Source organism: Gopherus evgoodei, chromosome 22, assembly GCF_007399415.2.
Source record: "Gopherus evgoodei ecotype Sinaloan lineage chromosome 22, rGopEvg1_v1.p, whole genome shotgun sequence".
NCBI lineage: Eukaryota > Metazoa > Chordata > Testudines > Testudinidae > Gopherus > Gopherus evgoodei.
The window spans coordinates 13566019-13582544 of record NC_044343.1 but is presented as its reverse complement, the minus strand read 5'-3'; the positions used below and the strand labels follow the sequence as shown (position 1 = coordinate 13582544).

Below are 16526 nucleotides of genomic sequence, written 5' to 3'. Positions count from 1 at the left end.
ATCTGTAAAAAGCAACGAGTCCCATGCATCTGACGAAGTGGGTATTCACCCACGAAAGCTTATGCTCCAGTACATCTCTTAGTCTTTAAGGTGCCACAGGACTCACTGTTGCTTTTTAAGCTTACTTTAGGGGGGTTGCGGTGTTGCCACCTTCACTTGTATGCTGACTCCAGAGCTGGGCAGCCGGAGAGCAGTGGCTGCAGACCAGGAGCCAGCCCTGAAAGCAGAGTTGCCACCAGCAGCAGTGCAGAAGTAAGGATGGCATGGTGTGGTATTGCCACCCTTACTTCTATGCTCCTGCCTTCAGAACTGGGTGGTCAGACAGTGCCGGCTGAGGGCTCAGCTCTGCAGTGGTAAGAGTAGCAGTACCGCGACTCCCTTCTACAGTAGCCTTGTGACCACCCCATACACACACCTACTCCCCCCCCCCCCCCGAAAAAAAAAAACACAAAAAACCAAAACACCTCCTTTTGGGGTCAGGACTCCCTACAATTACAACGCTGACATTTCAGATTTGAATAGCTGATATCATGAAATTTATGATTTTTAAAACCCTATGACTGTGAAATTGTCCAAAATGGGTCATGAATTTGTTAGGTCCATATTTGCGTATTTTCAACACTGAGCACCCTGAGAAAAATCATCTAGCTCAGTGGTCGGCAGCCTTTGGCACACGACCCATCAGGATAATCTGCTGGTGGGCCGTGAGGCATTTTGTTTACGTTGATCATCCACAGGCACGGCCCCCCGCATCTCCCAGTGGCCATGGTTTGCTGTTCCCTGCGGCCACTGGGAGCTGCAGGAGGCTGTGCCTGTGGCCTGTTCGACATAAACAAAATGTCTCAAGGCCTGCCAACGGATTACCCTGATGGGAAGCATGCCAGAGGATCTAGCTGCTGGCTTCCTTCTGTGCCCTCCATTTCATCTGCTGTTGAATTACTGTCACCCAATTTTCACACCTACATTTGAGCACCCAAATGCAGGATTTAGACAGCTTACTTAAGGAGCCCTTGTTTGAGAACTTTGTCTCTGCCCTGCCTATGTACAGTTCATGAGGCTGTGCCAAATATCAAAATTATTTGGTTATGTTAAACTGCTAATGTTTTAATTAGTCTTTAAAATGTTCCCTTGCTCTTGAATCCCCAGTTCTGTAGAATTAGTTTGGAAATCAAGATTAAATTTCATCTGTATCACTTCCAGCGAAATTTTGTTTACTTCAGTGTTGTCCTGTTTCCCATTATAAACAAATAGGGGATGAACAGCAAACAGTTTTTAAAGTTTAAGAATCATTTATGCCTGGAGCCGTGCCACCATGAGCTGTTACATGGTTGAGAATCACGAGCTAACAAAGGTTGGGAACATCTTGGTGCTGCAAGAAGTGGTGGTGGTAGTCCTGCGTCAGTAGATGATGCTCTTTCCTTTGAGTCATTACTGCAGTAAAATCCTAACATGGTGCTAAGGTGTGTTGTGCAGCTGAAGAGCCCATATTGCAGATGAGCCATAAAACCGAGATCCTGAACACACATGGTCAGGAAAGTTGTCATGGTGCTTTTCATAAGTGTTAATCCTAATGTTCAGGTTACATTTCTTTATACATGTGCTTAATCTGGGCCTCCCTACATTTCTTCTACAGTTTAAATTGGAGATTGTATCTTCTCTTCCAGTCCTAAACAGCTATGCAGTGTCACTGTGAGCTATTAAATAGATGCTGTGTCTCACCCAAGAGCTGACTGAATTTTAGTAATGGATAAATGCATATACTTTTAAGTTTGTGAAGGGCCTTAGGCTCCACTGGGATGTAAGGCTCTGTTTAAATGCAAGATAATTTTGTTGTTGCCACAGACAAGGAATATAAATATTAAATTACGTGTTTTATCTCAGGTACGCAATGATGAAGGGAAAATGATCCGCTTTCACTGCAAGCTCTGTGAGTGCAGTTTCAATGATCCTAATGCCAAGGATATGCACCTGAAGGGGCGTCGGCATCGGCTCCAGTACAAGGTGTGAATGGGGACGTCCTGTCATGGGGCTGAACAAAGGGACTTGGATGGTAGTGGCTTCGCTCTCGACTCATGAAATAGAAGAAGGGGAGAAATCAGTAGCTTATTTTATAAAAAGCTTTTTCTAAATACAAGGAGGATTCTATCAGCTGTAAAAGCAAATGGAATGAGTCTAGAAAAATTTCTTGCAAACATTTTTCCATCAAGAATTGTCCACTTTCAGATTCTCAGCTCTTACTATATTTAGCATCTCTGACTGAAAACTTCAATCTTCTTTTCATAAAAATATAAAGGAAACTACCATATATGAATGTTCAGTGCAGATAACTTAATGAAGGTGGTAACTGATTTGAGTAGATTTTGTTGTAGGAAATAAATGTTTTCCAGCATCTTGTTTGCACTTGACAAATAGTAAGTCTAAGTTTCAAAACTAGTGTAAAATGAAACCAGATCTTGCATGTCTGAATGGAGATTTTCAAAACACAACTTTGACCATTTGTTTTGTATTTCATCTGTGGAAATTCTTGCTTTCTAAAAGAATAAAATAATATTGTATGAAGTCAGGTTAAATTACCAATTCAGCCTGTTCTCAGACATCCTGATGGAATATGTTAACTCTAGAAAAGACAATTCCTCATGCTTTTTTTTTTCCAATTAGTAAATAATTATACAAAAATTTCTGAGAATTATGCAATAGAACTAATTCCTGATCCCTCTCCCTTCCCTGTTGCTAATAGTTTATTGAAGAGAGTAGCCATACTATCTCTCTCCCCCAGAGCAAGTGTCTGGAATGAGTGTCTCCTCTTTCTGCCTTTAAGTGGGGCAGTAAACCAATTAGACATCCTTTTACAAGGAATATTGCAGCTCAGGCACCTGAAACAGTGTGGCCAACAGTTTGCGGCTTCCCAGCACTAATTCAAAATGGATTGGTCAATAGCAAAATTAGTTTTGCATGGCTATTTGGACATATATGAAGGTGCTTAGTGATTCCCTCTTCCAGGGAGGAGAGGGAAAGATCTTGTGATCACTGGAAGCAAATTTAAGATCAGTAGTTAGATACTTATTCAGAGACTTAACTGCTGAATTTCCATCTCAGCCATTTACTCCCATGATATTAAATGACAAGGATACTTACTCACCATGCTTGCTCATCCCAGCAGGAGCTATTGCGAATGCGCTGTTGCTCCCAACTGTTCCCTCCTCCTTTAGTGAATGGCAGTCACTTTGCAAGCTCTATATTACTGCCACGGCCACAGTCACCCGTTATTCTGATTCCTTAAAACAAACCCAGGAGAATCTGGTTTCCATGGAAGGAGCAAATTTTATTCAGAAACAGCCATTTAATGTCAAAAGGAAAGTGTCAAAAGCAAATGCATGTTGTTTGGTGATTTTTTTTGTCCCATTATTAATATTATGGCATCGAGTCAGGTTTCTGCATGCTCGTCCATTGTTGGTAGCAGCTCTGCCCAAACCCGTTGTCACAAAAGAATTAGCCTTTGGTAAGGCTGACTTCCTAACAATCGGTGCCTTCTGTCCCAAAGATGACAGTGGATTGCTATACTAAAGTTCTTGAAGTTGTAAATAAGTGGCCAGTAGATGGTGACCTTGATTGATTGGTATTTCATGAAATGGAGTCATGAAATGGAGGCACTGTAGAAGACTATCCCGCCTGTACTTAACTGTCCTGCACTGTTATCCAGGGAGTGATGTTATAGTACAAATTAACCATGAAACAGTGGACATGCCTAGAATGGATTTATTGTGTTTAATGATAAATCAGTTATTGGAATTATTAATGTGAAGCCGTGGTTGTTGCACAGACCACAAAGAATTGAATCCATCAAACTCCATTTGACTTTGGCAATTCAAGTGTCAGTAAATACAGTCACTGTGTATAGGCTTAAGTCATTTGGTGGGTCTGAGTTCCGTATATCAGAAGGATTCATCTTCACCATTTTAACTTCTTTCTTGCATTGGTTGACCTTAACATTGCATTTAAGCACTGATTGGCAAAGCTCTGTTTTAGGAGTGTTTTAGTGAACACAAAGCATTTTACAAGCTTTGCAAGCGCTATATGTTACAATATGTTGGGGGTGGTAAACACCACTTAAATCCAGCACAGAGGGACCTAAAAAGCATATTTTAAAATTCTTATATTAAAACCTCCTTAGGCCGTCTTCACTTGGTCTCTTTGAATGGAGTATATTTTGTCATCCAGGCCTGTTCCAACTCCTGTTGAAGTAACATTTCTTGGAAACAAGTTTAGACTCTTTAGATCATTACCACCCCAAATTGTCCATTCCAACAAACAGAAATTGTTTGGAAGTCATGCCATTGTCAAGTCCAGCACTGGCTAATCCTTATCTTACCAACATTTTGAAGCCTACAGAGTAAAAATATTTTGTCTTTTCATTCAAAAGTAACGAGCAGATTGGTCATTTACATTGACTATTAGCAAGACTTTAAAAAGCTCTGAGACGAAAAATCGTTCTGGTTCCCTGTCCACATTTTTTTTTTCCTATTTTCAGTTGCTCATGCTTTAATCAGTCAAGGCCCTTTAGATGAGAACATGAGTTTTGTTTGCTAAGTGTTCATCTTTTCCTGCCACTTGTTCTTCGACTGAAATTACCACTTTTGTTTGTGCATAAGCATGCATGCATCCTATGAAGTGGGTTTTAGCCCACAAAAGCTTATGCTCAAATCAATTTGTTTATCTCTAAGGCAATGGTCTCCAAACTTTTTTGATCGTGCACGCCATCAGTAAAAAAATTTTGAGCATGCACCCACTGCCGCTCCGCAGGGCCAGCTCTGCCATTTTTCCGCCCCAAGCAAAAAAAAAAAGCCACTCGGACTCCCACCCGAACTGCCAAAGCAAAAAAAAAAAGCTGCCCGAACTGCCAAAGTGGTGCTGCTCCGGTGGTTCTCCTGCTGCCGCAGACCCCGAAGCATCCTCTTGTGCACCCCACTTTGGAGACTGCTGCTCTAAGGTGCCACAAGTACTCCTGTTCTTTTTGCTGATACAGACTAACACAGCTACTATTCTGAAACCTGTCACTTTCGTCTACTCTTCCACTGCCAGCGAATGCAACATCACAAACATTTGGTTGCTGTGGAAATGTTGCAAACAGCATTGATTTAAGATGAGAAAAAAACAGCAGAAAATAGAGAACTTATGTCCCATATTCAAGCAGATATTCTAATTTCAATGAGGTCACATTAATATAAAGTCAGATTAGAAGAACTAGTCTCAGAACGTTGAAATGTACTTAATATTATCCCTGGGTTAGGCTGTTGAATATCGCTTTTGAAACATCTCAGGTTCAAAGCTTGGGTTTATGTGAAGCTGGAGACTTGATCCCAGATTTTTGAATCTGGGTATTTCCATTTTGGGCTCCCTATTTTAAGACACCTTGGGCCTGATTTCAGAGGTGCTGAGTGTCCATAAACTCCAGTTTACTTCATTGGGAGCTACGGATGCTCATCTCTGAAAATCAGGCCACTTTTATTTAGGTGTTCAATTTTAAACATCAAAATTTTTAAAAGTTGCTCTTGGGTTTTACCCTCTGTCCTAAATCTGTTTTGGATAGGTCTTTTTAGCAATTGATGCTGGGAACTAGAATAGTTCAGAAAGATGCTTCCTTGTTCTGGTAGTAGGGGTTTAAGTGTGTGGTATACCTGCCCATGGCTATTTCTCTTAATTAAGAAATGGTACAAATTATCCTTATACAACATGCCATCAAACAGTGTCTAAAAACCCAAATGTAATGTCAGGTTTGTTAGTAACACTTTAATTATGGGACTACAGTAGTAGACTTTTTTTTAATATTGATATTCTACCAACTTTGCGATAATGCTTTTAAGATTGTCTAAAATGTGTTGCAACTTCCTTGTAGAAAAAAGTAAACCCAGATCTACCAGTTGAGATCAAGCCCAGTAACCGAGCTCGGAAAATGCACGAGGAGAAGATGAAAAAGCAGAAACAGAAGGATATGATAAAGAGGCGCAGAGAGGAAGAGCAGCGTTGGCACATGGAAATGAGGCGAGTCCTCCATTGGAGATCACTTTCACAGACTTGGATTTTATGGGATATTGCAGGATTCATACTTTTGTGTTAATTCACCCCGTCCATTGAGCTTTGCTAGTTCAAGGGCTCTCAAACTGTGAGTCAGGATCTTGCAGGTGGTCACAGATCTGTTCTTCTTCCCTGTCTGTGCAAATGCTTTCTTGCTCAGCCACTTGCACATTGGCTTCTTGAGATGCCAGAAAAACCTGTGTAGTGACAAAGGAACTGATGCAAAGGATTCTGGGCATATTTGAGGAAAACTGGTTGTGAAAGCCTTAATGGATGGGAGATAGACTAAGTAGTCGAATTGTTTGTAGAGGTGTAGGAAGTAAAAGGTTGAAAAGGCCTGCCATAATAGAAAAGCTTATGATCTGACAGGAGTCTAAAGATGCTTTAGAGCTGTATCATCCAAGACCATTGCCTCTGCATAGGGAATGTGAAAAGCAGATGTGTTGTCTTGTTCTCACTGGCTGATACTTTGCCCTTGCTGTAACTGAAGAGCATTTGAAGGGGAGAATGCAGGCCTTTTTTTGCAGTAGTGTTTGAAAGCAGTGTAAGTTGAAGGAATTAGACAATGTTTGTATTTTGCACACACTTCTCTAGAGCAGGGGTTCCCAAACTTTTTTTCCTGAGGCTCATCTGTGCAGCTGAAATAGGCACAACAGCCCACTATTAACATGCAGCTGTCAGGGAGAGGGGTCCTGTGAGGCGTGCGTGGGCCCCTCACCTCAGCAGGGACCAGGGAGGGGCCAGGCAGGTGCTACAGCCAGCTCTCGCTGGCACCCTCCACCTCAGCTGCCCGCTGAGTGCCTTGAGCTCGTCAGCTGACAGCCCTGCCCCAGTCATCCACCCAGCACCCTAGCATGCCTCACAGGCGCCCAGGGCTGGCCTTAGAGAAAATGGTGCCATGGGCGAACTTGTATTTTGGCACCTCTGGACCCTGCTGCCTCCCTGTGCTTTGCCCCCCATTGTTCTTCCCCCCACCCCCTTTGTCCTGAGCTCCCTTTCATGTCCTTGCATCCTAGATCTGCCCCGTTCCTTACCTCTTGACCACAGCGGCTGGAAAATGGCAGCTGCTGGCTGGGCGGCCCCCAACTCCATCCAGGGTGGACCACCTGGGACTGTGTCGCGGACCAAATTTGAGCTGTGGCCCACAGTTTGAGAACCACTGTAGTAGAGCACTAAGCGGAGTGGGAAGATGGATAGCTTTTGTAATGCCTCAGAGTACATACTGTATGTGCTCCGTGCCCTCTTTTTCTCCCCACCATACCCAAGCCCTGTTAAGTATTAGGAGATAGTGAGCATATGGCACTGTCAGTGCCACACCCAGTGGAGGATGCCTCTAGATATTCCTGTGTAATGCATTCTGCGTAGAATGGGTAGAAAAGGCTCCTTAAACTTTTCTGTCTGTCATGCATTCTTGCAGAATCTTCACCTGTTAATTCATTTAACTCTCACTGATATACACTCATCTATGTTGTGAAATACAGCAACTGTTTAAACAATACACTGCAGAGCTAGGGCAGGAAATAAGATCAGCAATCTCCAATTCTGATTCTGGCTGCTTACACAGTTCAATCAAATGTGTTAATTTTCTTCTTCTTCTCCTGATGCACTCTTGCTAACCTGATCACAAATAACCATTAGAAGTTATAGCATCATAGGCTTTTCCTGATCAGCTGGTCAGAGGACAGTGACTGTTTTGAGCCCAGAAGTACTTTAATACAGGCAGTGCACAGACAATCCAGGAAGTTTTTGGAGAGCGTTGGGGACAACTTCTTGGTACAAGTGCTGGAGGAACCAACTAGGGGCCGTGCTCCTCTTGACCTGCTGCTCACAAACGGGGAAGAATTGGTAGGGGAAGTAGAAGTGGGTGGCAACCTGGGCAGCAGTGACCATGAGATAGTTGAGTTCAGGATCCTGACAAAAGGAAGAAAGGAGAGTAGCAAAATACGGACCCTAGATTTCAGAAAAGCAGTCTTTGACTCCCCTGGGAAGCTAATACAGGTCTGTTGCATCTTAGGTGCATTTAACATGCACAATTTCAGCTTTATGCAGTCGGCAAAAACAAGAAAAAAACAAAAAAAAGAGAAAATAACAATTTAAATACTGTTTTTGTAGTGCAGGCCTTTCCGCCTGCCATTACACTCAATGTAATTTTGGCTATACGCAATTTTAGCTTTACACACTGACTGCGGAACATAACCCCAGCGTAAGATGAGACAGACCTGTATTAGCTTCCCAGGGGAGTCCAGGAGAGCTGGCTGTATTTTAAAGAAGCCTTATTGAGGGTGCAGGAACAAACAATCTCAAAGTGCAGAAAGAATAGCAAATATGGCAGGCGACCAGCTTGGCTTAACAGTGAAATCTTCGGTGAGCTTAAACTCAGAAAGGAAGCTTACAAGAAGTGAAAAGTTGGACAGATGACTACGGAGGAATATAAAAATATTGATAGCACATGTAGGGGTGTAATCAGGAAGGCCAAGGCAGAACTGGAATTGCAGCTAGCAAGGGATGTGAAGGGTAACAAGAAGGGTTTCTACAGGTATGTTAGCAACGAGAAGGTCAAGGAAAGTATGGGACCCTTACTGAATGAGGGAGGCATCATAATGACAGATGATGTGGAAACAGCTGAAGTACTCAATGCTTTTTTTGCGTCGGTCTTTGCAGACAAGATCAGCTTCCAGACTGCTGCACTGGGCAGCACAGTATGGGGAGGAGATGAGCACCCCTCAGTACTGAAAGAACTGGTTAAGGACTATTTAGAAAAGCTGGACATGCGCAAGTCCCTGGGTCCACATTTAATGCATCCAAGGGTGCTGATGGAATTGGCTGATGTGATTGCAGAGCCATTGGCCATTATCTCTGAAAATTCATCGCGATCGGGGGAGGTCCTGGGCGATTGGAAAAAGGCAAATATAGTGCCCACATTTAAAGAAGGGAAGAAAGAGAACCTGGGGAGCTACAGACCAGTCAGCCTCACTTCAGTCCCCGGCAAAATCATGGAGCAGGTATACAGGGAATCCATTTTGAAGCACTTGGAGGAGAGGAAGGTGATCAGGAACAGTCAACATGAATTCACCAAGGGCAAGTCATGCCTGACCAACCTGATTGTCTTCTACGGTGAGAGAACTGGCTCTGTGGATATGGGGAAAGCAGTGGATGTGATATATCTTGACTCTGTTCTACACTGGTGAGGCCACACCTGGAGTATTGTGTCGTTTTGGTCCCCCCACTGCAGAAGGGATGTAGACAAATTGGAGAGAGTCCAACGAAGGGCAACAAAAATGATTGGGGCTGGGGCACGTGACTTATGAGGAGAGGCTGAGGGACCAGGGCTTTAGTCTGCAGAAGAGAAGAATGAAGGGAGATTTGATAGCAGCCTTCAGCTACCTGATTGGGGGTTCCAAAGAGGTTGGAGCTCGGCTGTTCTCAGTGGTGGCAGATGACAGAACAAGGCTCAGTGGTCTCAAGCGGCAGTGGAGGAGGTCTAGGTTGGATATTAGGAAACACTATTTCACTAGGAGGACAGTGAAGCACTGGAAAGGGTCCCTAGGGACGTGGTGGAATCTCCATCCTTAGAGGTTTTTAAGGCCTAGCTTAAAGCCTTGGCTGGGATGATTTAATTGGGGTTTGTCCTGCTTTGAGCAGGGGATTGGAGTAGATGACCACCTGAGGTCTCTTCCAACCCTAATATTCTATGATTCTAATGCAGTTCATCTTTGCTTGATGTAACTGTGCCACCTTTTTTTAAAATCTCTTTCCGTTCAGGCGCTATGAAGAGGAAATGTACTGGCGGCGGGTAGAGGAAGAGAAGTTCTACTGGGAAGAGCAGCGGCGTCGGATGGCTGCAGACTGGCATCCGCCCCCACTTATGGGCAGACCTGGCATGCCAGTTCCTCCTCTCTTGGTGAGTAACTCTTGATTCAGTTCCTGGAAGGAGAAATGTGAAGAAGTCTGGCATCTTTAAACTCTGTTTCAAGGCTAGAATATGTGTTCCCTTGTGTATTCTTTGAGTATTGCAGGATTAATCTTGTGTTTCCTAAAAACCCATCACCAAAATTTGGAATTGGCAATGGACACAGATTAACTCTTTTAATTGGTTGTAGCATTTTTGAGAAATGCATTTTTGAAATGTTGGACTGTTTGGCAGGGTAAACCTATAAACTTCAGATTCTTCGAGTGCTTGCTCATATCCATTCCAATTAGGTGTGCTGGCGCCGCGTGCACGTTCGTCAGAAGATTTTCTACCCTAGCAACACCCGGTGGGTCAGCTGGGCGCCCCCTGGCGTGGCGCCGCTATGGCACCGAATATATACCTCTGCCAACCTGTCCGCTCCTCAGTTCCTTCTTGCCGGCTACTCCAACAGTGGGGAAGGAGGGCGGGTTTTGGAATGGATATGAGCAACACATCTCGAAGAACAACAGTTACAAAGGTGAGTAACCATCTTTTCTTCTTCGAGTGCTTGCTCATATCCATTCCAATTAGGTGAATCCCAAACCTTACCTAGGCGGTGAGGTCGGAGTGAGAAACTGCAGAATGCAAAACTACTAAGCCGAAACCAGGGCATAATGGGAAGCAAAGGTGTGTACTGAAGATCACGTAGCTGCTCGACATATCTCCTGAATAGGTACTTGAGCTGAGAAGGCGGCCGATGAGGCCTGGGCCCTGGTAGAATGTGCGGTAATATGATCTGGCGAGGTATGAGCTAGCTCGTAGCAAGTGCAGATGCACGCAGTTACCCAGGACTGTTTGGCAGGGTAAACCTATAAACTTCAGATTACTAACTTGTTGTTTATACTATGCAGCCTGAAGGGTACAATTTGTCTGCTCTGTCCTTATGTTCAGCAACAAAATGCCACTTGAAAACAGTTGTTTGTGTCCTCTTAACCCCCTATGCCTAAACTCATAAGCCTCTTCAGTTTTTATTACACCTAAAAAAAAATAATAATAATAATTGGAGATATACCAATCTCCTAGAACTGGAAGGGACCTTGGAAGGTCATCGAGTCCAGTCCCCTGCCTTCACTAGCTGGACCAATTTTTTGCCCTGATGCCTAACTGGCCCCCTCAAGGATTGAACTCACAACCCTGGGTTTAGCAGGCCAATGCTCAAACCACTACATTTTGTGTATCTTCGGCTCCACCCGTTTGTGCTCTGCACCAAGACACTCACCCTTCTTTTAAAAACCTTTTATATTGGGGCAAGAGATCGCCACATGATTGTGCATGTGCGCGCACACACCCACTTGAGATCTGCTGCGAGAATTTCATATGGCAGTGCCCTACCTGGACTTGAGTGGGTGATGCGTTACAATAGCAGAAGATACAATATGCATGTGTGAAAATTCACTTTTTAAAATTAGAAAAATTACTAGCCAGCCTTGCTAGATACTTTGTAATGTAATCTGGCTGTACGTTTACACGTCCCATTTATGTGCAGGTTACTAAAGTGATGGTTGTTGCATACAAAACCCCTATACAGTGAGCGGCATTTTCTTCTTATACTTTCCTAGTCCGTTTCAAACCATTTAACAAGCATTTTTAAGGCAGTCTGACATGGAGGTCAGATTCCTTTTTGTTTGATATTCTGAGGCAGGCTTTAGTAAATGGGTTTGTTGTAATCATAAGCATATAGCTCTAGAATGGTACTTCTCATGGAACCTTATTTATCTTAATCACTGGAAACTAGGAGGCTTATTTGCAGCTCTCACTGAATCTTCTTAGACTAATCTGTCTATACTGATTGAGCCAAACTTCTAGGTATGAGGTATGGTGTCACTCTGTGCCAAGCCACCTGATATATTTAGAAAAAGACATTTTTACAGAGTGCCACATGTGGGGATCTGATTAGTGGTTTGGTTCTATACTCACTGCTGGGATTTGGAAGTCTTTATAGCAATGTGAATTCAGCATGACTTGAGAGAGCTGGCTAGGAAAATGCATGAGATTGCTCATTAACTGCTGCAGCTGGAGAACTTGGAAAATCACTTGTTAGTATAAATTTAAGCTCCCTCTACTAATGTCCTGGTCCTGTTGCTGTGCCATATACTAATCATCCTGCAACTGCATCCAAATGAATCTTCAAATCCCCCTACTTTTACAAATTCACTGATATAGCACTCATATTGGTTATCTTGCACAGCATTGAAACATACCCTCCTCTAGGTTGGAACATGACAACTGTTCAGTGCATAACAATGCTGTACAACACTTCAGGACAGGAAGTGAAAAATATCTTATCCTGTTGAAATTACAGAGGTAATTGAGGGAGGACGAATGTAACTACCTAAATTGGAATTTGATCTGGCCACAGGGGACAGATGGTGCTGTGGATTCATCACATGTGGTCAGGACATTAGCTTTTAAAGTCTGATTTATAAAACTTCACCTCCTGGAATCCAGCAACCCCTAATGCTGTGACGGAGCATTTGTGCAATACTAATTCAGCGGGAAGAACACCACCTATTGAACCTTACTTTCTGCAGCGGCTAAGTTTTTCCCTACTGCTCTTCTAGCCTGACCCTTTGAGACTTGACAAAATTCCAGTTGCTTGCTGGAATTTCTTTGCTTTAATTGTTTTCACATAGTCTTCTGCGTCTGTTCATGTAGTTATGAGCGTGTATAGGATGTCCACTATTGATGGCATTGCCAAGAATTTTTTTCATTCTTCTTTGAGTGCTTGCTCATGTCAAGTCCATTCTAGGTGTGGGCGCGCCCATGTGCACAGCCTTTGGAGATTTTTGCTGTGGTGCCTCCTGGAGTGCTGCACTCATGCTGCGGTGTATCAGGCATCGCTGGACCTGCACCCTCACAGTTCTTTCTTACTGCCCATGGTGGTCAGTCAGAGTGCCTCTGTCCCTTGCTTTGCAAGTGGCCAACAGTTCCTTTCCTGTTTTAGCCTTGTTGTAAATAGTTCTATTGTTTCTTAGTAGATAAGTAGTTAAGTGTTCAGTTAGTGTGGGTCCCAGCGGGGACTTTGCCCCTGGTGGGGCATGTCCCGTTCTCTGGATTTTAAGCCCTGCTCCCCGTGTAACAGGCCTATGCCTGTTAGTGACCCTCACGATGGTTGTTTACAGTGCCTCAGGGAATTCAACATGAAGGAGCATTGTCGCATGTGCAAGAACTTTCGTCCTCGAACACAGAGGGAACACAGCATACATCTCAGGGTCCTCCCTGACGCAGGTGGCCCTGAGCCCAGTTTCAGAGCCAGCTCAGCCTGAAACAGCACCCAGCACTTCAACCTCAGTGCATAGCGCACCTCCAGCATCGGACTCCTCCTGGCACTGGGCAAACCCGATAAAAGCCCGATGGGAAAAGGACCCTGTTTGGACCTTATGCCCACTCCAGACCTGCACAAGGGCTCTGCCTTGGGGAATTCCTCCCTTCAAAAAGACCTGCCACTGACTCTGGGGAGGGGTACAGGGTCCAAGCTGACGGTGCAGTCAACACCCGCTCAGCTCTCAGCGCCTGCCACCACAGCTGGCACCATGTTCAGTGATGGAACTGGCTAAGGCTCCCCCAAAGGGCAAGCCCGCCAGTAAGGCCTCACACAAGTTGAGCGAGCACCACTGGTCTCCAGAGCCAAGGCAGAGCCCTAGGTCGCCACATTCTTGGTCTCCGTGGCCCAGTCTCTAACCCGTCATTACCAAGCATCGATACCATGTTCCCAGTCTCTGTCTTCACACCGGAGCTCTCCCAAGCATAGATGATCTCCCTGGTACCAGTCTGAGTCATATCATTGGTCACCGAGACCTCAAGGCTGCTCCCGACATAACGACAGTCTCCCTCTCCCAGCACCGATCGCAACGTTTCCAGCACTGGTGGTTGGTAGCCGCCAGACCCAGGCTCCGAAGGCCCCACCGTGGTCACAGGAGGGCAACGACTTCTCTGGATTGGAGGCACAGTTCAGCCCCTTACCCAGGCAGCAATGGGAAGGGGCTCTGGAGGGTGCATCTACGGCATCGGGGCCGACCTGGCAGCAAGGCCAATGGCCAACCCAATGGCCTTATTGGAATGCCTGAAGGTTCCCATTATACCATTGCCCCACTCTCGCCAACTCTCAGTCACCACATCAGAGGGGCCAAAGTCGGTACCCATGGCACCGTCAGCACTCCCACTCCAAGGCCACCTTCCCTGTCAGGGAAAGATGCCAACGGGCCTCTGCCGTTGGTCCAATCATCATCATCTTCCCCGGGTGAAGCATTGACAGGCCCCTCCAGAGCTAGTGCACCGGGTGATTTTTAAGACGCATCAGGCGCTGCTCCCATAGTGTTGCTTCGAACTTGGGCCTCAAGGCAGAGGAGATGGAGGAGCCGGCGGACACATTGTTCCATGTGCTCTTGGTGGCCACCCCAGACCAGGTCGCCCTTCAGGTACACGAAGGGCTCCTGGACATTGCCAAGTCCATCTGGCAAATCCGTCCTCTATTCCGTCCACGTCTAAAAGAGTGGAGAAGTAGTAGTACTTCGTCCCTGCAAAAGGGGTCAAGTACTTATACAATCACCCGCCACCAGGATCATTGGTCATGTCAACGGCCAACGAGAAAGATAAGCAGGGCCCAACGAGTTCCACCCCTAAAAATAAAGACACTAAGAGATTGGACTTGTTTGGTTGCAAGATTTATTCTATGGCTAGCCTCCAGTTTCAGGTGGCGGACCATCAAACCCTCTTGGGCCATTACAATTTTAACTTATGAGACTCCCTTCTCAAGTTCAAAGACTCCATGCCCCAGGAGTTTTCAACTCTGGTGGAGGAAGGCACCATGGTGACTTGGTGCTCCCTCGAAATGACCTGGGATGCGGCCAATTTGGCTGCCTGGGTGGTTGCCTCAGCGGTGGTTCTGAGGCGCAGTTCCTGGATTCAGACCATGGGCCTTTCCCAGGAGATGCAGGCCTTTATTCAGAACCTGCCATTTGATGGTGTCGGTCTGTTGTCTGACCAGACGTACACACAGCTGTACGGCCTTAAGGACACATGGGTGACTCTCCGCTCTCTGGGGATGCATTCTCCTCAGGTTTCAAGACAGCCATTCCAACCTCCACGACAGTGGCAGCCTTGTCATGGACCTACAAGAAATCAGGACACCGGATTTAGCCTCTGCCACTACTTGTCGTCCCACTCCCCTGCGCAGCCTGGCCCAGTGATGCACCAAGGGGGTCAGAAGCACTCATTTTGAGGGTGCACCTGGGAGTGACACACCAGCCATCTGTCTGGATCCTTCCTGCCCTTTTCTTGACCACCTCTCCCCTTATTGTTTGGCATGGTCCAGGATTACATCGGATCGCCAGATCCTGGACATAATCACTTGGGGCTATACCCTACGATTCTTGGTCAACCCACCCTCCCGCCCCTCTTCTTCCCTGTCCCACCTCTTTCCTATCCCTCTTCAGGGACCCTTCTCACGAGCATCTCCTCATTCAGGAGGTCAAGAAGCTCCTGGGCTTGAGGGCTGTGGAGGAGGTTCCAAAAGGCCAAAGTGGGCCTCAGACCCATCCTGGACGTGCATGGCTTCAAGAGGTCTCTCAAGGAGTTGAAGTTCCGCATGGTCTCCCTGGCCTCCATTATCTCTTCCCTGCATCCGGGGGACTGGTACGTGCTCTCGACTGAAAGGACGCATACTTCCGTGTCTCTATATTCCTGAGACACGGACAGTTTCTGTGCTTTATTGTGGCTGGGCAGTATTTTCAGTTCATGTTCCTACCTTTTGGCCAGTCCTCGGCCCCCAGGGTGTTAGCAAAATGCATGGTCTTACCTCAGACGTCACCGAGGTGTGTGTGTGTCCAGATCTTTCCGTATCTCAACGACTATCTCATCAAGGGCAGGTACAAAGGAACCTCGATCTGATGCGTTCCACCTGCAGCGACCTGGGCCTGTTGAAGATAAACGCAGAAAAGTCCACGTTAATGCCAGCCCAATGGCTAGAGTTTATCGGAGCAGTCATCGACTCCACGCGACCTAGGGCCTTCCTTCCCGAAGCATGTGGGCTTAATCCCCCGAAGGCCATAGCGGGCTTAATCCCCTACATGCAATCCCACCCACTCACTACAGCCCACATGTGTCTGGAACTGTTGGGCCACATGCACATACGTGGTCAGCCATGCACTTCTTCATATGAGGCCTCTGCAAACGTGGCTGGCCTCAGTTTACATTCTCAGCAGGCCCCTCCTAGACTGAGTAGTTGGGGGGGAGGGATAGCTCAGTGGTTTGAGCATTGGCCTGCTAAACCCAGGGTTGTGAGTTCAATCCTTGAGGGGGCCATTTGGGGAACTAAAGTAAAAATCTGGGGATTGGTCCTTCTTTGAGCAGGGGGTTGGACTAGATGACCTCCTGAGGTCCCTTCCAACCCTAATATTCTATGATCACAGTACCAGTCCATATCCTGCTGTCGTTGGCCTGGTGGCAGGATCCAAAGCTGGTGCTTCAAGGAGTTCCCTTTGCGTCCTTGACCCCATCGCTCACC

At 45.9% G+C, this 16526-nt stretch overlaps 1 protein-coding gene across 7 annotated transcripts in view; it reads left to right on the top strand.

Annotated features, from left to right (window-relative positions):
- The window catches only part of ZFR2 (zinc finger RNA binding protein 2), an 85748-nt gene that overhangs the window by 46288 nt on the left and 22934 nt on the right, over positions 1-16526 (top strand). For all 7 annotated transcript variants that reach the window (XM_030540218.1, XM_030540216.1, XM_030540219.1 and 4 more), the window contains 3 exons: positions 1882-2001; positions 5894-6039; positions 9835-9973. In XM_030540218.1, coding sequence (XP_030396078.1) covers positions 1882-2001; positions 5894-6039; positions 9835-9973 — 405 coding nt within the window. The remainder of the gene's footprint in view (positions 1-1881; positions 2002-5893; positions 6040-9834; positions 9974-16526) is intronic.